General features: G+C 38.0%; 2 protein-coding genes across 13 annotated transcripts in view; both read left to right on the plus strand.

The window, feature by feature from the left end:
* Positions 1 to 96: 96 nt before the first annotated feature.
* Positions 97 to 8,180, plus strand: sesn2 (sestrin 2). Its single transcript, XM_081376631.1, has 10 exons — positions 97 to 334; positions 1,104 to 1,166; positions 1,425 to 1,613; positions 2,510 to 2,692; positions 4,169 to 4,381; positions 4,479 to 4,620; positions 4,897 to 5,009; positions 5,825 to 6,015; positions 6,224 to 6,368; positions 7,521 to 8,180. The coding sequence occupies exons 1-10, from the start codon at positions 308 to 310 to the stop codon at positions 7,605 to 7,607; spliced, it is 1,353 nt and encodes a 450-aa protein (XP_081232757.1). The 5' UTR covers positions 97 to 307; the 3' UTR covers positions 7,608 to 8,180.
* Positions 8,181 to 9,444: 1,264 nt separating this feature from the next.
* The window catches only part of yrk (Yes-related kinase), a 32,482-nt gene continuing 18,341 nt past the window's right edge, over positions 9,445 to 23,585 (plus strand). For 3 of the 12 annotated variants that reach the window (XM_081375874.1, XM_081375870.1, XM_081375875.1), the window contains exons 1-3: positions 9,518 to 9,626; positions 22,173 to 22,363; positions 22,484 to 22,520. The gene's annotated coding sequence lies outside the window, so the exon portion shown is untranslated. Of the gene's footprint in view, positions 9,627 to 10,125; positions 10,311 to 22,172; positions 22,364 to 22,483; positions 22,521 to 23,585 lie in introns of those variants that run through there. The other 9 variants (XM_081375872.1, XM_081375879.1, XM_081375873.1 and 6 more) reach the window with 8 other exon arrangements.

A 23,585-nucleotide genomic window follows, 5' to 3' on the forward strand; every position in this document is an offset into this window, starting at 1 on the left:
ACATTTCCATACATCCCCTTTCATTTAACGTTAATCAATAGCCTACTGAACTCACGACTCTCACAGTGTTATACTTTAACCGAACCCTACCCAGTTACAGCTGGAGCCCGGAGCTTGGATCTCCGTTACCGGCGGGTTGCGTCATGTTGCGCCGGAGAGGTGATGCAAGAGTCCGGCGCTGTTTGTTCACGTACGCCACGCCTCCTCCCGGTGCTGTTTCCTGCTTTCCTCAACAGGCATAATGAAGTCATAGAGCACAAATCCTGCGAGACTCTTCTTCATCAATATTCTGTTCAACCTGTGACTTATGAACACCTATATTCGTCCGATGAAGGTGAGCTCATTTAGCCGGTCTGACCGAGTCACTCTGTCTGTGTCGGCGTCTAGTGTCTGCTTTATACGGCACACTTATAAAGTTTCTAGTCGATGCTCTGACTAAAAGGTCCATTTAGCGATGTCAGTTTCGTGAAACAATTGTTCGTTTTGAGCTTTTACAGTCTATGGTTTTGAGTGAAACTGTTAAACCGGTCGAATTATTTATTTATGAATCGGACTGAATCGGTTTCGTGTCGAGTCACTGAACACAGAACCGTTTCCTTTGGACATGGCCATTTGGGGGTGTGTACCGTTTGACTGATGAGGCGAAAAGAAAGCTTAATATGAAACAATGTTTGATAAAACTTATGTGAAATATGTTTAAGACTTGATTGGATGACAGTTTAGTCAATAAGGAACCCAGTTGATTTTAATAAACCGCACGATGACGCAAAGAACCACTGAATCGTTTTAAATGTTCTTTGAAATTAATAGTTCGAATGAACCGATTTGTGTAAATGACACATTTAGTCGTTAGTAAGCTGTTTTTATCATACTGGGCTGCGTTTCCCAAAAGCATCGTAAGCCTAATTGTTTTACGATCAACTTAAGTTTACGATGCTTTTGGGAAACGCAGCCTATGAATGATAGCTTGGTGCCAGTTCTATGATAACACACAAATATCTCTCTGATAAAATAAGGCTTAATATTTTCCCAAAACGTTTTAAATAGACATCAGAGAGCCTTATATTTATTGCATCTCTATTGTCTCTCTTTCTTTTTCTCAGGAGGAATCAGACGTACCCCAGGCGTTGCCCTTGGGTCCCAGTGCCTTTATCCCAATTGAAGAGGTGCATGTTGTTGTTGTTTTTAACATCCTTGTTTTTGAGTTTATGGTACTTGTCTTTACCTCCAACAAATTCTGATCTTTTTTTTAGATCTGGGTTTTCCAAACTGGGGTTTATGAGGGAATTGCAAGGATTTATTGGGTTTATGAAAAGCTAATTGTGAAATATCTCTGAGCAACAGCACATGTGACCGCCCCTTTAGATGATAGATATAGTATTGTTGTCAGTGTTTACGGATCACTGAATATCTATATATGTCAGATTCTGGAGGAAGGGGCCGCACAGGAAGTGATGTCAGAGGCTCCGTTGTCAGAGGGACGCGCCGATCATTTCATCATGACGATGGGACTACATCCCACCTACTTGACCTGTTTCCTGCGCACCGAGCATGCTTTGCTCCAACTGGATGGTCCACTGCCTTTGTCATGGAGACATTTCATAATCATCTTGGTGAGGGAGGAGGTTTATATTTTTGTTTGATGCCTTTTTAAAAGTTAGATTGCAAGTTTTAAATAGGGATGCACGATATATCGGCCACCATATCCGTATCGGCCGATATATGTTAATTTTTAATGTTGTCGTTATCGGCCCGATAGGAAAATTTGGCCAATATATATTAAAGCTGATAAATAATGGATTACTTCCTTCAGCTGAGACACTTTAGATGTGCACTCACTGTTCACCATGATGGTTTTGAACTGCTTGAAATTTGTTTGGAATCAAACACACACAAAAAGAAGGAAAATTATAGTTATGTGCTATCATATAAGCTACATAAGATTATAATGAGAACATTATAATTGTGTGCTTGGGACATGGCTGTTAATGGTAAAACCTTTGTTTTTGTAATCAGGCTCTCAAAAATTAAATAAAAATTTGGATTTAGATTTATCGGGCAATATTTCGGTTATCGGCTTTCAAATGTAAAGAATTGTCGATTATCGGTATCGGCCAACATTTTCATATCGGTGCATTCCTACTATTAAATATGCACAAATGAGTATGAAAGGAATAATTGACGATGGGATGTTGAATTATGTAAGGAATAATTGACGACAGGCCGTTGAATTATTAGAAAAATAATGCACACCCGAGGTGGTAATGCGGTCACGACGCGAAGCGGACGCGAATGCGGTCATTGTGGGTTTGGGTTCTGTTGTTGTTGTAGGCTGTAAGGACTTTTGAAATAACTGAAACTGTAATGCGGTTAAGACCTGCCTGGAACTACTTTAGCTGTGCGTTAATAACTGCACACCGTAGAACATTCGTCAACCAATCAGATTCAAGCGTTCAACAGCCCCGTAATATTGTGTTTATAATATACTCAACAGTATTTGTCTTTGCAGGCGTCTGCACGTCACCAGTGCTCGTATTTAGTTCAGCACCACAGCTCTGCTTTTCTGCTGGCTGGTGGAGATGAGTCCTGGCTTAGAGGACTTGACTATGCACCACCTAAAATACAGCACCTGCAGACTCTCAACAAACTGCTGGCACACAGACCCTGGATCATCACGCAGGAACACATACAGGTAAAAGGCATAGATCATCAGAGTTGGGGAAGCTACTTTGAGGAGGAAATTGGGAGAAGAACCTTTATTGTTAATGTAATTCCTAGTTAATCAATGCAAAGTTCTGTTATGAAACTCTAGATGGCGGAGGCTAATAGGTCCTTAAAGGGGTGGTTGATTATGATTTCACTTTTCTAACTTTAGTTAGTGTGTAATATTACTGTTTGAGCATAAACAACATCTGCAAAGTTGCAACGCTCAAAGTTCAAAGCAAAGGGAGATATTTGCTTTTAAAGAAATCGCTTTTTAAGGACTACAAAAAACGGCTGGTAGGGACTACACCACATTCCTCCCGGGTTAGTGACATCACTAACCCTAAAATTTACATAAACCCCGCCCCCGGGAATGTGATTTATAGATTATCATGACAGAATATGCTAATCAAGGACTAGAGGATAACTACACATAAGATACATAAATTCATCAACTAACCATTCATAAATGTTGTCTACATGTTGTCACTTCTTCTTGAGTCTCTCCATCTTTCTGACTTTGGTTTGAACATAAAAAGGCTAAAAGTTTTAGAAATTTTCAGTGCATGTCTGTGTGAGGTAAAAGGACATGAGCTCTTAAAGCTCCGCCCCCTGTGCTGGGAGCAGCAGCTCATTTGCATTTAAAGGCACAGATACAAAAACGGTGCGTTTTTGCTCACCCTCAAAAAGTGACAACTTTAACATGCTATATAAAAATACCTGTGGGGTATTATGAGCTGGGGTATTATGGCATTATACCACCCCTTTAAAGGGTTAGTTAACCCAAAAATTCAAATTCTGTCATTAATTACTCACACTCGTGTCGTTCCAAACCTCTAAGACTTTCGTTCATCTTCAGAATACAAATAAAGATTTTTTTTGATGAAATCTGTGATCTTTCTGTCCCTCCATTGATAGCTACACAACAAAATGTTCATAAAGAGATCGTAAAACTAATGCATATGAATTGAACGGTTTGTTTAGTACAAATTTTCTCAAGAGTATCGATCGCTTTATATGATAAACAGATTTAATTTAGTCTTATAAACTGAGACATGGACATGTGCAGCACAATGTAGTTGACTCATTTTGGAACAAAAGGAATCTCATGGTAGTAAACGAGTAAAAGTAGCGATGCTACATTTTAGCAGCACAGCTTTAGTTGGAGCATTTACAATAACGATAATTTATTTTGTGAGAAAATGTTAAATAATTTTATTTTTCTTCACATATTATTGTGCAACTTCATTTTAGTGAATTCATTCACAGATTTTTTGGCCAAATAATTTTCTCAGATAAATACCGTAACCAAGTCTAGTCTTTTGTTCTTCCCTCATATTTAAAATACTTAAAACATATAAAATATAAACTTGTTGGGTCATTAAAAGCAAACATGCCCTCTGGACGTCACTTTTTGGCCACTGTTGTAGTCATTGTTTTTAAGAAACCTCTTGTATATTGACAGGAGTTGGTTTGTCCTGGTGCTGAGGCTCGATGGTCTCTGGCAGAACTGATTCAGGCGGTTGTTCTGATGAGCCATGCCCACTCTCTGGCCTCGTTCGTGTGGGGTTGTGGGATTCTCCCCGAGCCTGAGCCGTCAGGAGATCCGTCGCTCCAGCCGTGTTCGCCCACAGAGTCCTGTTGTTCTGCCCGAGACAAGGCCAGAAACCAGCAAGAGGTATTGAAATCGTGACTGCTGTATCAAGATAAGATTTAGTTTGTTAGTTTTTTCGGGTAAATCTCTTTCGTGTGTGTGTTTATGTGTCTGTGTGCAGTGGTCTGAGGCTGTGAACGAGGTTAAGCTTTTGATGGAGAAGATGATGAAGGTTCGGCAGCAAGGTGAAGAGTTTACTCAGGAGGAGATGGTTACTCGCTTTGAAAGAGAAAGGACAGAGAGTTTGCTGGAACCTGCTGATGGTATGAACACACACACACACACACACACATACAAATACTGTAATTCAACACACTTCTACTGGGTCTTCTGTTGTATCTTATGCACATGATGAAGTTGAATAATTACAGTACATCCCATGTATAAAACAGGCACCAAGTGAAATTTTGGGCTTTCTCAAGCAATTTTATAACATTCAAATCAATGCATTTTTCCTCTTAGATGAACATGCTTTAATGATTTATTATGGATGTGACACACAGATCGTTTTTCTTCACTCTCTGATCTGTGTTTTACAGTTCAGCGCTCCGTTATTCCTGATTGTGTCTCGCAGTTCGTTGTGGATGCAGATTTTACTTACCAGGATTTTAGTCCTAGAGGAGTGCAGGCTCCTCCAACCATGAGAGCTCAGGTTCAGTGCTATATATATATATATATTTCTCACACACAGTTTCAAAGATTTACTTTTTTGCTAAAACATATAATGTGAATTAGAACTAGTGTTATTTTAGTATTATTTATATAATATTATAGTGTTTAATTTTTGAATTAGCTTTTATTTTTATGTTTTCTTGGTTTAAATTGTGTAGTTTTGCTATGTGCTTTTTCCTTTTTATTGGTCTTTGTTTGTTTTAAAATATTTCTATTTAGCTTTAATTTATTTTTGTTTCAGTTTAAGGTTTATATTTGATCATTTTAGTTAAAGTTTTAGTAATTTAGTCATGCGTTTTTCCCTTTTTTGTTTGTTTTGAAAATATAAACCTAAAACTGAACAAAAGCTAAATTAAAGATACATTTTAGTTGAAGTTTTAATAATTTTGTTGTGTGCTTTTGCCGTTTTTGTTACTTTTTGTTTGTTTTTAAAATATTTCTATAATTTAGCTTTAATTCATTATTTCAGTTTTAGTTTAAATTTTCAGTTTCAGTTTTAGTAATTTTATGTGGTTTAGCCTTTAATATTCTGTTTGTTTTAAAATATTTCTATTTAACTTTCAGTTTCAGTTTCATTTTAGTTCATTTTGTATGTGCTTTTGCCTTTTTATTACTTTTTGTTTGTTTTTAGAATGGGTTAGGGTTAGTTTTAGTCATTTAGTACTTCAGCTTAAACTTGTTTATTTCAATTACTTGTTTAAGATTTCATTTTCTCAATTGAATAGTTTTCGATTTAGTTATCAATAACAACACTGGTCATGATGTTGATCTTTGTGTGTGATTTTGTGCTCACAGGACTATTCGTGGGAAGATCACGGCTTCTCGCTGATGAACAGGCTGTATGGGGAGATGGCTCAGCTTCTGGATGAGAAATTCCAGGTGGTGTGCGCGCTCACGTATCACACCATGGCCATGCACTCGAACGTGGACACTTCTACGCTGCGGAAAGCCATCTGGAATTATATACAGTGCATTTACGGCATCAGGTCAGTCATGCGCGCATCATAGCCATGAAACGACCTAATAACATTCAGCCTGTATGGGATAAAAGTGAGCCAGGGTTACGTTTATATAAGAAGAAAAATAGTCCTTATCATAAGGACTGCACATTATCAGGGAAAAGGCAGCCATAAAATGCAATAATTTTGGTTGTTAAATTTGTTCTAATGTGAATGTCAATGTTTGCATACACAGGTATGATGACTATAATTATGGGGAGGTCAACCAGTTGCTGGAACGCAGTTTAAAAGTGTATGTGAAGACAGTGGCTTGTCACCCGGAGAAAACCACACAAAGAATGTACTTCTCCTTTTGGAGGCAGTTCCGTCACTCAGAAAAGGTACAAGATGTGTGAGACTTCTTGTTGATGGTGGTGTCAGGTGTGTTCATTAAAGGGTTAGTTCACCCAAAAATGAAAATTCTGTCAGTAATTACTCACCCTCATGTTGTTCCAACCGCGTAAGACCTTCGTTCATCTTCGGAACACAAATTAAGATATTTTTGATGAAATCTGAGCCATGTCTCACTCCTCCATAGGCTGCTATGTGACCGAAACTTGCTGGCCCAGAAAAGTTATTAAAGAGATCGTTAATATAGTCCAAGTGACTACAGTGGCTCAATCTTAAGTATATCAAGTGACGAGAATACTTTTTGTGCGCAAAAACAAACAAAAATAACGACTTTATTCCACTATTCATTTCCTTCTCTCTGGACCTCTAGTTGGTTCGCGTAGTGTTTTTGCGCAGCGCGTCTGTGTTACACGTCACCACGTAGGCTCACTATTGGCCGACGCCGGTCATGTGTGTGATGCGTGATGACGTGCAACACAGACGCGCAGCGTAAAAACACTACGAGGCCCAGAGAGAAGGAAATGAAAAGTGGAATAAAGTCGCTATTTTTGTTTGTTTTTGCGCACAAAAAGTATTCTCGTCGCTTGATAAACTTAAGATTGAGCCACTGTAGTCACTTGGACTATATTAACGATCTCTTTAATAACTTTTCTGGGCCAGCAAGTTTCGGTCACATAGCAGCCTATGGAGGAGTGAGACATGGCTCAGATTTCATCAAAAATATCTTAATTTGTGTTCCGAAGATGAACGAAGGTCTTACGCGGTTGGAACAACATGAGGGTGAGTAATTACTGACAGAATTTTCATTTTTGGGTGAACTAACCCTTTAAGTTTCATTTGCATTTTGATGCGATGTGCTAGTGGCCTCTAGTGGTTCTCTTCAGGATTCAACTTTTCCTGATGGTTGTGTCAGACTTAAAGCTCCTTTTAAAAATAAAATCAGATATCCACAAAGTCTGTATTGCGGCTGGTGACTTGCTTAGTTAATCATGTTACAGTACAATTAGTTTCAGTATGAATTTCACAACAATAATAGTCTCTTTTTTTCTCCTGAACTTCACAAATGGGTTTATCAGTTGAGGGTAGTATGAATGCATGTATGTTACTTGTAATGTGTAATTTGTGTTGATCTCTTTATGCAGGTCCATGTGAACCTGTTACTGATGGAGGCGCGACTGCAGGCAGCTTTACTCTATTCTCTCAGAGCAATTACACGCTACATGACCTAACGCTTTTCCAAAGAGCATTAAAACAAGGGATGACCTGCATACACGATTATGCTCTGATTATAGCATGTGTTCACACAAATTGCACACTTTAAAGCACAAAGGCTCAAGAGCTATTTTGTTTCATTTTCTCGTCTTATTTTTTGGCTTCTATGGGCTGGTTGATCATCTGCTACTGGATCATGGTTGAATTTAGGAGGCAGATAATTTTGCACACGTCCTATGATGAGCAAATTGCCTCATTGTGGTCTTTTTCTTATACTGTGAATGTGTCTTTGCCCTGCTGCAGTATTCTCTTCATTGTGTGTGTGTGTGTGTGTGTGTGTGTGTGTGTGTGTGTGTGTGTGTGTGTGTGTGTGTGTGTGTGTGTGTGTGTGTGTGTGTGTGTGTGTGTGTGTGTGTGTGTGTGTGTGTGTGTGTGTGTTTTGACGAATGTTTATGTAGGTTTGACACTAAGAACGACTTGTTTCTCTCTCAGATTGAGAGCTGATTTATAGTGGGCAAAACTGGATGAATTGAAAAACTTGGGTGTTATTTGTGCATTTTTATGTATAATAAAATATTTTACTATGACATTCCTGTTTTGATTCATGTGCTGCTTGTATACGATGTGCATGAATTGCTTACACATGCTCTTTTGCCATTTTTCACATGAGTTTTTAAGCAGTAGATGCATTATAAAGGAAGAGCCTAGAAATATGCTTGATTATCTAACACAAAATTAACATCAAAAATAGTTTACTTTAACACTATTGGGAATTTTAATTGCATACATTGTTTTTTTTTCAACACCGGTTTCCCAGCCTAAAATGCATGTTTGAGCAGTTTTAACTGAAAGCATATCTTTAAAACATATCGGTGCCATTGTTTTGTCTAAAAATTATTTTACTCGCCCTCAAGTTGTTCCAAACCTGTATTATTTTGTAAGATAGTTAACCTGTAAGATATTTTAAAGCGTTTCTTTTGTGTTCAGCAGAGGAAAGAGAGTCATACAGGTTTGTAACAACAAGGTTGAGTTAATGATGACAGAATTTTAACACCTAATTTAATTATGTAATTTGCTAAAGCCACGAGCCAGACTGAACTGCACTACCACGAAACAGACACTAGCCGTCGGTAACGGACAAGAAACGGTTTCCGGTTGCAATTTAGGAGCATCCAACAAAAGCCGGTAACTGACAGTACTGTTTACAACACAACTACGATGTCTGGATATTTTATCGCATTAATATGCAGTCAATTACCAACTACTTTTTCTCTCTCAGAACATGACAACTAAAACTAGTAGCTCCACAAAATGTCACCGGCGGTTGTCGATGCGAGACACGTGATATAACACTTTACCGCCACCCTGTATAGGTGTTAAAGCCTCAGCAGTGTGAGAAGCATTTAGCAAACAAACATAACTTTCCAGCACAACTTTGATAAAGATGTAAAGGACCAATATATATATATATTTATTTTATTCTTCTAGCGAAATTTTTCTTACACAAATGTAAATTCCAGGGTGATACGCCCTACTTTTTCATAGTTTGTAAGCTTAAATCGTACCTGGACACTCTCCTTACACATCCAGCAACTCTAAAGCCCTTAAAACTGTCTGTGTCATTTGTATGATATTTTTATGATTTCGTAACTTGTAATTGTAACTAAATTATATGTACCCCTGGCATTGATTATGTACATTGATTATGTATTTATTGTTTTTTTGTTTTTAAATCGCCATAAAATAAAATGTCCTGACTGGTGACAAAAAAAAAAAAGCAACAAAAAATAAATAAATAAAATAATATAATTTCCCGGAATTAATTTGAATATGTAAAGTGTTAAAAGAGTAGGAGGAGTCGGCTCGCTCTTGGCCTCGCGCACAGCAGCGCTTCCGGGCATCGCGCGACTCGAGCATCCGCGCTTCCGGGCATCGCGCGACTCGAGCATCCGCGGCTCAACGCCGCACGGACTCAGTTCACGTGAACCCGCACTGATCCGCCTCTGTCACTGTCAGCGTGTTAGGGATTCATAAAGGTAGGAATCAAGTACTTTTCCTAACGCATTTGTGCTTAATAACTAACTTTTGTTAATAAGAAAAAGATTTGAAATAAAGTTTTGTGCCAGTGGCAGGTTCACGGAATATGATCTATGAGGAATAAACTTGTATGGTGACAATTTGAAGGTGTTAACGAGATTAATATGTCTTGTTTAGTGATGCATTTACGTTTTGGTTTTCGTATGTGTGTGTCCGTAATTTTTGGGGACTTAAAACAGAATGCACACACACTCATGGTGACTCGTGGTACACACTGATTGAGGTACACAAGCTTATAAATCATACAGAATTAGTTTTTTGGAGAATGTAAAAATGCAGAAAGTTGTGTGCGAATGGTAGGTTTAGGGGTAGGGTTAGTGTAAGGGGAGAGAATATACAGTTTGGACAGTATAAAAGCTTACGTCTATGGAGAGTCCCCACAAAGATTGTGTGTGTGTGTGTGTGTGTGTGTGTGTGTGTGTGTGTTAATGCAAAATTGACTTGTAAATAAAGTTCAAGAGATGGTGGAAGCGATTAGTTCCCCTCGGGAGTCTGCTGAATGCTCTGTCTATACAAGTGAAAAGCAAAGTAGACACTTGATGGGTGAAACTGAGAGCTGAGATGATCTGAAACCTTGACGAGGAGTTCATGAGTTGGATGAGCAAAGGATGATTCGGCAGCAGGTGCACTAAAGTTTCTTTGTGACATTGCATTGCATTATTTACTCAGCTTTGACTGTTTGCTTGAAGCAAACTATTATTTGATCTGCTATAGTGTGAATGAACTAAAGATGGAGAGCGAGATGATGAGAGCAGTAATAACGAGGTAATGAGAAAGCCGCTGCTTTATGGTTTAGAGCTTCAGTCACTGTATAGTTACATCAGCATTTGAAGTGGATCAAACAAGTTCATCAAAGTTGTCCTACGACAAGAACGGATATTGTTCAAAATTCAAAGGTTTTGATCCACTTCAAATGTTGACTACTGTATATAGGCTGTTATTGTATGTATGTATAGATCTGTTCCTGTCGTTTTGATTCATTGGTACATTTGTGGATGTCAAGGGATATATCGAGCACCTTTGGCTCTGGTTTGGCAGTCTAAAGAGAAATGGAAAGACTGGACTGAAGATGGTTGAACTCTTTTCATAACTACTGAAACTGTCATTTAAAAGAATCATGTGGTTTGATTAATTTAATCAAATTGAAGTGCGTGGAAAACAGAATGGAATGTCTCTAGGATTAGATTAGGCCATAGGCTGCATCACTTCCTGTTCTGTACAAGGTCACTTCCTGTCTGCTCTCCCCTGGTGCTACGGGAGGAAGAGGGTGCGGCTGTCCGGTCAAATGGTCCAAAATGCCAGAACTGACCAAGTCGAAGTCTCTGATATGTATTTCAGGGTTTCAGTGAAGAGCTCAGTGCCGACGTGTCTCTGTTGTTTTAGCGCAGGACGATTGTTAGAATATGTTTGCTAAATGAGTTATAATATTGTATACAAAGGTTTTTTCGTCATTGATTCACTTGAAAGAAAATGGAGGACCATCTTTAATTTTTGGGTTCAATCTTAAACTATAAAGAAGTGAGTGAGTTTTCAGAGAAAAGGTACAAGTATTTTGTTTTCCAAAGGCACTGATACTAAAACACAGGCTGTTCATTAAAGGCCGGTTCGTGGAATCTCACTCGGAGGAAATTGACATCATGTGGAAAAAGGAAGTGGCTGTGTTTGTGACACCTGACTCTCTGTTCCCAGGACATACTTTGCTATTGTCTTCCCTCTCTCTCTCTCTCTCTCTCTCTCTCTCTCTCTCTCTCTCTCTCTCTCTCTCTCTCTCTCTCTCTCTCTCTCTCTCTCTCTCTCTCTCTCTCTCTCTCTCTCTCTCTCTCTCTCTCTCTCTCTCTCTCTCTCTCTCTCGCCCTCGACCTTTCTCTCTCTCTCTCTCGCCCTCGACCTTTCTCTCTCTCTCTCTCTCTCTCGCCCTCGACCTTTCTCTCTCTCTCTCTCTCTCTCGCCCTCGACCTTTCTCTCTCTCTCTCTCTCTCTCGCCCTCGACCTTTCTCTCTCTCTCTCTCTCTCTCGCCCTCGACCTTTCTCTCTCTCTCTCTCTCTCTCGCCCTCGACCTTTCTCTCTCTCTCTCTCTCTCTCGCCCTCGACCTTTCTCTCTCTCTCTCTCTCTCTCTCTCGCCCTCGACCTTTCTCTCTCTCTCTCTCTCTCTCGCCCTCGACCTTTCTCTCTCTCTCTCTCTCTCTCGCCCTCGACCTTTCTCTCTCTCTCTCTCTCTCTCTCATCCTTGCCCTTTCTCTCTCTCTCTTGCTCTCTCTCTCTCTCTCGCCCTCGACCTTTCTCTCTCTCTCTCTCTCTCTCGCCCTCGACCTTTCTCTCTCTCTCTCTCTCTCTCGCCCTCGACCTTTCTCTCTCTCTCTCTCTCTCTCTCATCCTTGCCCTTTCTCTCTCTCTTGCTCTCTCTCTCTCTCTCTCTCTCTCTCTCTCTCTCTCTCTCTCTCTCTCTCTCGCCCTCGACCTTTCTCTCTCTCTCTTTCTCTCATCCTTGCCCTTTCTCTCTCTCTCTCTTTCTCTCGCCCTTGCCCTCTCTCTCTCTCTCGCCCTCGACCTTTCTCTCTCTCTCTCTCTCTCGCCCTCGCCCTTTCTCTCTCTCTCTCTTTCTCTCATCCTTGCCCTTTCTCTCTCTCTCTCTTTCTCTCGCCCTTGCCCTCTCTCTCTCTCGCCCTGTCTCTCTCTCTCTCTCTCACCCTCTCTCTCTCTCACGCCCTTTCTTTCACCCTCTCTCTTTCTCTCTCCTTCGCCCTTTCTCACTCTCACTCTCTCTCGCCCTTGCCCTTTCTCTCTCTCTTTCTCTCACTCTCTCTCTCTCTCTCACCCTCTCTCTCTCTCTCTCTATCGCCCTTTCTTTCACTCTCTCATTTTTGTCTTATATGCGTTTGTCTACTGTATAGATTTGTCTAGGCTCAGATTTGTCTACTTGCATGTGTTCGTTGTTTATTTGTTCAGTGGGTGTTTTCATGAAAGTTTTTGTGTATGCGTGTGTGAGTGTGTATATGAGTGCATGTGTGTATGACCGTGTGTGTATGTGAGTGCATGATTTTGTGTATGTAAGTGAATGTGTGTGTGTGTGTGTGTGTGTGTGTGTGTGTGTGTATATGAGTGCTTGTGTGTATGTGAGTGGATGATTTTGTGTGTGTGTGTGTGTGTGTGTGTGTGTGTGTGTGTGTGTGTGTGTGTGTGTGTGTGTGTGTGTGTATGTATATGAGTGCTTGTGTGTGTGAGTGTGTATGCGTGTGTGTGTGTATGAGAGAGGATTGCAGTGTGACAACTTGTTTCCTGGTATCCTATCATTCCAGTTCCACTCACACAAGACTTCCCGTTGGAGGGGGAGGGAACTTCCTGAGCTAAGAGGATGAGAAGTGGGGGATAAAGGAAAGAAGTGGGGGATAAAGGAAAAGAATGAGCTGTAAGAAAAGAAAGAGGGTACAACTAAAGCCTGCAGTGTTGTCATGGGCCCTGTCATCATGTAATCTGGTTTAAAACATGATTTTTGGGGGGAGTTAAATAATGGCGCACATACCAGTAAATTGACTAGCGCAAAGAAACCTTGGTAAACCACCCTGCATGATTTATTTAAATGTATTTTTATTTTATTTAAACACCTATAAATGCTTATGCAACAATAAGGTCAACTGATATTTGTTTTTAATGACCCTACAAGTTCGATTAAACCATCCAAAAAAAATTAAAGATGTCTATTTTCCTAGACCGGACATAACTTTTGGCCACTATTTTATATATGTGTGTTAAATGCATATATTTGTATCATTTCTTGTAAGCATAATTCACATGCAACAAGTAGTCTTGAAAGTGTATTAGTTTAGTAAATAGATTTCTTTCTTTGGGGGCAAAAAAGAGAGAAAGAGAAGAGGAAAAAAAGAGGAAACAAATGAGTCAGTGTGTGAAAATAAACACAATGCTGTTAAAGTTGTTCCTTCACACATCGCATAGTTCATAGCAAAGCATGCAAAAGAAAAAGCACACATCAAAATTCTGTCTGATAATTATTTTCCAATATTAAAATGCCTTTATGTTGTCCAAATACACAAATAAAACGCATTGTACAGGATGAAATTGTAAGTCTGCAAACGTTTGCATATTAGTGCTTGTAATGATTAAATCTAAGGGCGTGTTTGATGACAGAAAAAGTTATCTAAACGTAAAAATAGAGGAAATAACTGCCTGACTGATATGAATAAACTATTTATATGTTACTGATGAATTGTGCATCACTTCTGCCTTTTTGTCTCGTGTGTTTGTGCTTTCCCTCTTTTTCTCATCACTGTTATCTTATCCACTGTAAACTTCACAGGAAACATGTTTGAGACTGAAGTCTGTTACAGTATGTTGCAAGGTGTTAGTGTGAACCGATGAATTTCATCATTTACAGTGACCTCCACAATTGCTAAACATCTTTGGCCGCAAATTTCTCATCTTCTTCCTTCCCATGCAGATATAATCGTAGTAATCAGTCGCACATATTAGAAGCATCTCACTCAATCTACAAGACAAAAAAAAGTGCTACAAAACTCATCTCGCGACCTGAATACTTGCTGGTTTCAGTTGTGATCGGATTATGGTCTTTGTTCTGTTGGCAAACTAGATGGTCTTCTGCATTTGCTGTTGGTAAAGCCCTCAAACCCTCAAATGCAACTTCCTCTCATCGTCACAGCTGTGAATGCTAACGCTTGGTAACACTCATTGAGCTTGTCAAAGTGCTTTTACATTATTAACGTTTTCACAAACTTCCTAGTCTAAAGCACTTGGTCAGTCATATGTATAGTTATATCCTTTTGCTTGTGCATTTGTCAAATAATTTAGATGATTATAGGCTTTTAGAGAGTTTAAAAGACTTTTAAAAGCCCTATTTTTCAACTGTAGAAAGGTTAACTTTCTGTGGCAGAGCAAGACATTGTCATTAGATTTAATTAGTTAACGTGTGATTGCTCATGCTCTTCATGCATGTGAAACGTGTCAAACCTCTTTTGTTAAAAAAAAAGTGTGGTCTGTGTTTTTTGGTTTAGATTATATTTAAACACTGAAAGTAGACGTGTCTCTTCTCTTCTGTTAAAATGTGGATCGGAGAGCAAAAGAAGAGATGTGGCTTCCTCTTTATTCTTTCAAATGTTTCTTTTAAACAGCACTGAGCAAATTGAGACACTTGCTGAAGTCTCTTTATTCTCGAAATCAAATGCGTGTCTGCTAGAAGTTCTGAAGAGATCTTACGCTGGGCTCAGAAGATAGCAAAATCTACAATGAAGGCCGGTTTCACATTATAGCCTAGAGCTTTCAGTGCTGACTGACCCAAGTCCGTTTGATGTCAGAGTTCAGTTTAAGAAAGCTTAAAATTTTCAAATATTCACAATTTTAAAACATTTTAAAATTTGCATTCCCAAAAGTAGCATTCTAAGGGCGTTTTTCACTTCTGAAGGTCCGAACCAAAGTTCATGTTTTGATACATTTATACATTCGGTAAGTTTTTTGGTTTGGTTTCACATTGCAATTATGCGAGCCACTAAAGAACTTTACATTATATACTTGCGTCCTGTCGTCATCATCTATGTGTGGGTTCACTGAACAGAGTAGGGATGCACCGATCGGCTCCGATACTGCCATTTTTGTCGGATCGGGTATCGGTCAGACGAGGCCGATCCAAATCCGATATTGTGCGTATACTATTCTGTGTTATTGTTAAGCCCCACAAAAGGCACACACACACATTATAAAGCACCATAAAGTTTTCGTGCACAATATTATAAGTGTTCTGAAGCCATTAGTATAATGTGAGATAGAAATTAATAGCCTATTTAAGCGGTTAAATTCAAGATCACGTAAACGTTTCCCTCAGCTGCGTCTGTCAATCATCCGTTCGGTTACAGTTAGGGTTGTTCACACCAAGGACGATAACTATAAAGATAACGATAAAGATATAATTCTAAAAATCGTTCTCCATATTAAAGAATAACAGAGTTCACACCACAACTATAACGATACAGATATGAGGAACGATATCGTTGGGATCACTTTCAGAACGATTTTTTTTCCAGCTGTCGAACGATAAAACACTGACAGCCAATCAGAATCCATTTCTAATTTAAAGGTCTCATGCATTTAAAATGGATCTGGATCATCCGGGCGCGCGCGTGCTTAGAATAAAAAGACCGTTATCGTTCGCTGGTGTGGACGCATATATAGTTATCTTTATCGTTATCTTTATAGTTATCGTGCTTGGTGTGAACGGGCCATTAGGGTTGCAAAGGGGCGAAAAATTTCCGGAAATTTCCATGGGAAGTTCATCACCAGAAATATTCATTACCACGGCAACCACTACTCTGAAAGTAACTGTACACATAAGAGACGGATAGATACATTATTTAAGGTTATTTCTATTCGTTAGAATATTGATATATGAACTTGTTGTCAAGTAAGCCCCGTTGAAAGCATGTGCGTCTCTCTAAACGTTCAGTGTGCTGCACTGCTCTAGACTTCTGCGCCTTCCCCCCCCGAAAATATAACGTTAATTTTGAAAACGTAATTCCTTTTGTGGATCCTCTTGGTCTTTCTTCGGCTGTTTCTCAATTCCAAGAACGCAGAGAACGGACTTGTGTTCTCGTGGAGACCGGTCTTGCCAAGCTTCCTTGGAAGAACGAACTGGGAACCGGCCGCAATGACTTCTGGGACACCAGGCGAGTACTAGCTCAAGTCTGCATTCGATGCATCCTCGGTATCAAGAACACATCCGGGTTCTTTCATGCGTCCTCTGTACTTGTGTTCTTGAGAATTGGGTCTGAACTTCGACAGTTATGATGACGTAAAACGAGAACACAAGGACGCAAGATCGCTGAAGAACGCATATTGAGAAACACCCTTCATGTTTCTTTGACAAATATCAGTGTCTCAGTCTCACGCACGCTGCACGTGAGTTAACCACGCCTACTTATTTACATGTCGCGGTATACACGGAATAAAAAAATCTGTTACGGTTGACATTTTCTTCATTTTCTTTTCTTGACATTTATGTGGTAGATAAAGTTATGCTAGCTTATTTAGTATCTAATCTATCATCTTGCTATCTACAAGATGAATACATTTGTATGTGATATTTGCAATTTAATAAATATATTTCCCCATAATATCACCAACACTTACTTCACTTTGTTTAGTCCCGAATTAGTCTCATAGTCTCAAGTCTCATAGTCTTTTGACTTAGGCAAAATAAAACAGCCTAACTCACACTCTTGACATAGGCCATTATACTACAGGGTAGAATTGTATGATCTGTTCAACTGAGGATGTGGGCAATTTTACCAGAGCTGGTTGAAGAGAGAGAGCAGCATCTTGAGAAGATGACTTATTTTAGGAAGTTGACAATATGGATATGACCTCAATAATTTTTGGTGACACAATATATCAGCCATTATGTTTACATGATAATGAATGTCACCAACACGTTGCCAAGCGTGCTGTCATCTTGTCTGTTCTCCGCGTGTCGGAAGCGAAAGCCTGTGTTCGAGATGTCATCGACAGGTTAAAAAAAAAGATGCCATTTGAGGTGTTAGTTTTTTCCTGGTCCAACTGCACTCGATTTCAAAGCCGCAAATATAAATGTCTCAGTGCAAATGGTGCACACTAAAATAATTTTAGCAGCAGATTATGGCCTCAGCTTCTGTGCCTTTGTTCACACTGACATTTGTGTTTTCAGCAATAGTGTGCACCCTTACTTTACAGAGAAAATCTCCGTAATTGCGTTTGCGAGTGTGTTTATTTATTTTCTACTTGTTACTTTGCACTTTTTTGAGAAAATATTTGTTTAGTATTTATTCGAGTTTTTATTATACATAGATATTTCATTTCCATGATCTAAAGAATTAAAAGGTTGTTGTCATGAGAAAGTGTGTAGGCTTACTTGGATTATTATGCTGGTATATTATGATTATATATTCAGTGGCATAAAATGGTCTTAAAATGACAATAATATAATATGGGACAATATATCGCACAACTAAAAGTATTTATCATGACAGGCCTATGCGTCGCTTCATTGCTGCGTTCCAGTCCACTTTTAGACACGCACTTGTGAACTTCCCTAAGCACTTCCCCTCGGGGGAATCCCTGCCGCCATTTTGAAGTGCGTTCCACGTGAAGTGGACGAGGGAAGTTTATAAGGACAGACCCTCGTTCCCTCGATCTTGACCGAGGGAGCGAGTCTACTTCAAATGTACACTTCAGGCACCTATATGTCCCACAATGCAGTACGACTGTGACGTCACCACATATCTCGTCTAATCACCACCACAACAGACAACTCTATGATATATTAATTATATATATTTTTTTATTTAAAACAACCCAAACACGCATAAACATTTGGATGCTGCATTACACAAATTCTTAAAGAAAAAAAATGTAAATAATAAATCAACTCCACAGCTGATTCCAAGTGATCAAGGGCTTAGGACGTTCCAGTTCAGCCCATTGCAGTTTCCGCCAGTAGTGGGCACTCATGCAACGTAAGCAGTGACGTACATCCGAGTGAACGAGACGGAGGGAAGTTAGCGAGTGAAGGGCATGACAATTTTGGACTGGAACACAGCACATATGCACTCTTCAGAATCTCACCGGAAGTAGTTGATCATCCGGGTACTCTTTTATGAGGATAATTCTTCTTTTATGATACACTGTTTTTCGCCTACTATATACACTCTAAAAAGTTTAACTATGATTTACTCAATTTTTTTTTTGGTGAAACATTTTTACACTCAAAATAATTGAGTAAATTTTAAAGCTGTGAAATCAATGAAATATACTGTATGAATTGAGTAAATGCAAGTAAAGAAATTCAGTAAATCTGAGTAACTGCATCTGGTGCATTAACAAATAAAACTGAGTAGAAATAATTTAACATTTAAACATTTAAAAACCAATATTTATAAGTAATATTAACTGTTTTTATTTATAAGTAATATTAACTTTTTTATTTCCTCTAAACCTTTGTAAAATAGTATTCCATACAACCACCAGTATACATGACATTGGCCTTTATTGTCGATGAGTACAGCATGTTTTACACTGTTTTAGCATGTAAATTGCCAACATTTAAACTCATTTAACAAACATTTTAGAAGTAGAAATGAAACAGGTAGCCTAATTCAAGTGTAATCAACCAATCTGTTGTCCAATTTCTCACAGACTCGTGTTCTGTGGGTGAACTTCGAACTTCAGACCGCCGTCCTGCGTTTCTCTCATAGCCAAAAGATAAGATGTTTAACTCACCCAATCAAGTGAACGATATTCTGAGATTTTATTAAGTTAATAAAGTTAGATATTACTGTAATATTTACCAAGCCACAGAATTATTGTTTAGAGTGTAGTAGGGAAGTTTGCGATTTCGGATGCAGCCGTAGTGCATGCATGCAACTTTTCTTGGTACCGGTCACACTTACTACAGCATTATGCAGTTCCCATCTTCTTATCTCTGCAGCTGAGAGCAGATCGCAATCTTCACATCTATAACAATGTACCTGTGGCTGGCAGATAAACGCAAGCGCCATTGTGTTTGCACAAAGTTTGTGGTGTGGTGATAAAGAGAGAAATGCCTCAGTAACACAGTGAGTTCTTTTAAACTCTTTACCTAGCTACTGTGGTCAATGGCCACCACTAGTACATAGTTTACAACAAGTTTACCTTTTGGACGCACTGGGGCAAAGAACAACTATGTACTTTATCTACCCCTAAAGTTAGTAATATCTACCTTTAAAGGAGAACTCCGGTCAATTTTAACATTGAGCTAATTTTTTTGTACATTTGGAGTGCTGTCAATACAGAGAACAACGACAAAAATCGGTGTTGTCTACACCGAGTTATTCTATTTTTAAAATTTGCACCCTGTTGACTTCAATGGGGCAAGTACTAAACCTGCTTTTAGCCTCTTAACATCCTTGATGTGTCATTACAAGTGCACAGAAAATGTGAGTGATTCCTTCTGAGTGAACACGAGTGGATCTGACTGCAGTAGATGTGTAAGATATGGATAAAACTGATGTTATTTAAGCCAGCGCAAATACCTGTGTTTACATCCTGTTTTTCGGTTGAAGTCCAAAGTAGTCGATTGCCGAGTTCACGCGCGTGATCATAGGTAACTAAACCTATGCGCGTGAACTCGGCAATCGACTACTTTGGACTTCAACCGAAAAACAGGATGTAAACACAGGTATTTGCGCTGGCTTAAATCAACAGGGTGCAAATTTTAAAAATAGAATAACTCGGTGTAGGCAACACCGATTTTTGTCGTTGTTCTCTGTATTGACAGCACTCCAAATGTACAAAAAAATGAGCTCAATGTTAAAATTGACCGGAGTTCTCCTTTAAGGTACTACTATAAACCTTTAGGGGTTAATTAGCTAGAAAGTGACAAGCTGTTGTGCCCCTAAAGATACAATTGTGCACATTTTGTTTGAGAGTTTGCTAAGGTTGATGGTCAAACATGCCATAATGCGGCCAAAAAAAAGTCTGAAAAGAGATTTCTCGAGACGGGACGAGAGGGGTGTAATAATCGAACAAAGCAACTGAACCAAATATAAGCCTAAGCCTGAATGTGAGAAATTTGTTTATGACTATAAACATTTATTTAATTAGTTTATAATTGATTATAACATATTGATTATATAGCTTTATACTCTCTCATTTGTGTCTGTTTTAATTTGTTAGTTTTTGAAGAGACCAGATTGACATTTAAAGAAAAAATAGAATAATATATAAGAATAATAATAAAGAATATTAAAGAGGCCGTAGACCAATCTAAAGAAAGTGTTCACCACAAAGTGCATCTCTATAGTTTATTTGGCTTATTCACACACTACCGGTCAAAAGTTTTAGATTGGTAAGATTTTTAATGTTTTTAAGTCTCTTCTGCTCACCAAGGCTGCATTTATTTGATTAAAAATACAAACAAAAACAGTCATATTGTGAAATATTATTACAATTTAAAACTGTTTTCTATGTGAATATATAGTTAAGTGTAATTTATTCCTGTGAATTTTCAGCATCATTACCCCAGTCTTCAGTGTCACATGATCCTGATATGATGATTTGATGCTCAAGAAACATTTATGATTATTATCAGTGTCGAAAACAGTTTATTACATTATTTCATGATGATATGTTGAATAGAAAGTTCTAAAGAACAGCATTTATCTGAAATCTAAAGCTTTTGTAACATTAAATACTACCGTTCAAAAGTTTGGGGTCAGTAAGAATTTTATTTTTATTTTTGGGGGAAGAAATAAAATAAATCAATACTTTTATTCATCAAGGATGAGTTAAACTGATCAAACATTACAGTAAAGACATTTATAATGTTAGAAAATATTCTATTTTAAATAAATGCTGTTCTTTTGAACTTTCTATTCATCAGAGAATTTTGAAAAAAAAAAAACTGTTTTCGACATTCAAAATAATAATGAATGTTTTTTGAGCATAAAATCATCATATCAGAGTGATTTCTGAAGGATCATGTGACACTGAAGACTGGAGTAATGATGCTGAAAATTCAGCTTTGATCACAGGAATAAATTACATTTTAAAATATATTAAAATAGAAAAGTCATTTTTAAATTGTCATATTTCACAATATTACTGTTTTTTTTTATTTATTGTTTTTTATCAAATAAATGCAGCCTTGGTGAGCAGAAGAGAGTGTACACAAACCAATCGAAACTCTGTCTCTGACTTGACGGCAAAATAAAAAAGTTAAACTTTTTTTTTTTCTGCACTCAACGCATTCAATGACTTTCCTCATTTCTCACCCCGCTCTCATTGTATTTCCAGTTCTCGAAACCTACAGAAAAACATATAGACAGTCTGCTTTTCATAATCAGCCATGCTTTTATTCATCAACAACTATTCTCTTTTGTGTTCAAATGAGACCATTATGAGATCATTTCTGTTTAAATGAGACCATTATTTGTTCAGGCCTTTCCGACAAGCATTCAATTCAACGCAGTCCATTTCTAGACTATATTCCATCAGCGCAAATCAGATTACACATGATTATCTGAACAGAAAATTAGAAATATGAGTACAAGCCTTTGTTTTTACTCAACATTGTTTCATATTATTTATTTGATGTGATTCTGCATAGATTGGCCGGAGATATGAATGGAGCAACAGATTCATGGGAAATTCCTGAAGAGACATGATAAAAAGTGGAAACAATATAAGCATGGGTGGTGGACTGTATTGTTTTCTCCAGCAAAATGCTACACACCTATTGTAAAGCAAAGCTTGTGATGATTGTTGATTTGTTAAGCGTAAGTGTGTGTGTGTGCTCTGTGAAATCTTCTTTGGGGATGTTTATGTGCATCTTGGAGTAAGTTTGGAATATTTTCATGTGGCAGAAAGAAAACAGATTGTCCGAGGGGTGGAGCGATACGTGTTGTGAATGTGTTGCCCGTTTGCAGCTGGACCCTCTCTCTCTCTCAGCAGGAAACGAGGGGGAGGCTTTAGTGGGCCGGACAGGAAACACTCGCAAAACTGGCATCCTGTTGATCCACTGATGGTCAGTCAGATAGAAATACAGGACATGGCTTTATTCAGCCAAAGAGTGGACGTTGCGCACACACGTACATTTTCAAGGGGAATTTTAACTGTGAACTTCCCTTTCTCTAGACAGGAAAGTAAGAGGAAGTAGCGCGAAAAAAGTGTTAAGTCACAAAATTAAAAGTCATTTCACTTTCTTTCTTTCTTTCTGTCCATTACTTATATTTGTATGTTTCTCTCTCTGTCTTTCTTCCCAGGATGTTGGTGTGTATGGAAAGCTGATCTGAGGATCTGGTGAGACGCAAATCTGATAATATCGACTGACTGTTGACTTAAATAGTTATTTCATTACATTTACACTCTTACTGAGGGGAACAAAGTAGAGAAACCTCTCAACATGGACACACTTCATAAATTAAATGTCATCTTCATCATACAGAGAGCACGAAATCAGTCTGAACACTTAAGCTAGGGCTTTACGATTTATTAAAATCATTATCTAGTCGCAAAGACTGCAGTTTAATGAAATAAATGCATGCGCTGCTTTTTTTAGAGTGAAGCGCAGCACTGTGTTCATTTACACGCAAACATCCCGTGTTTTCAGCGGCTCAGAGCTGAGTTTGTGTGGCTTATGACGTACGTTTGGGAACACAACATGCGTTTAGGAAAGCGAACTTTCACAAACTTGTGATGAGAAGCGATTATAAACCTGCCATTGTCAACAAAAGAGAAGCTGAAAGGTCTCTCTGTGGTTTCGACTGAAATAAAGCTCAATGGTTTAACGTTTAATAGCAAAGGAATTAAGAGCCATAAATATTAGTACTGTAATTGTACAGTTGTACTGTAAAATAAAATGATTATTATTATTATAAATTATTTTAAAACTAATGTTATTTACAGTGCAATATTACTGGATTACATTTTTTTTAATTCGTCTAAAGTAATTAAAAATTAAAATTCGAGAAAGTAATTTATTATTATTATATAATAAATATAATATATACTCATTTCGGTAAAACTTTACAGTAAGGTTTCATTAGTTTATATCAGTTAACTACTTTAGTTAACATGAACTTTTATTGAACAATACTTCTACAGCATTTATTAATCTTAATTTTAACATTTACTAAAACATTATTGAAATCAAAAGTTGTATTTGTTAACATTAGTTATTGTACTGTTAACAAACAATGAATGACTGTATTTTTATTAACTAACATTAACTAAATAAATGTTATTTTGTATAATTTTATTTTCTGATTTTCTAATTATTAGTCATATCGATATATACCAGTGATCACCACAAACTTGGAGCCTTTTTAAATCACATTACAATCATAATTTTTGATTTTGACACAA

The sequence above is a fragment of the Scardinius erythrophthalmus genome (genome assembly GCF_964197995.2).
Source record: "Scardinius erythrophthalmus genome assembly, chromosome: 10".
Taxonomy (NCBI): domain Eukaryota; kingdom Metazoa; phylum Chordata; class Actinopteri; order Cypriniformes; family Leuciscidae; genus Scardinius; species Scardinius erythrophthalmus.

Excerpts from the sequence above, each read along its gene's own strand:
- sesn2 (XM_081376631.1), top strand. The coding sequence starts at position 308 with ATGAACACCTATATTCGTCCGATGAAG. Across the intron at positions 5,010-5,824 it reads CTCCAACCATGAGAGCTCAG|GACTATTCGTGGGAAGATCA; the intron begins GTTCAGTGCTAT and ends TTGTGCTCACAG. Across the intron at positions 6,016-6,223 it reads CAGTGCATTTACGGCATCAG|GTATGATGACTATAATTATG; the intron begins GTCAGTCATGCG and ends TTGCATACACAG.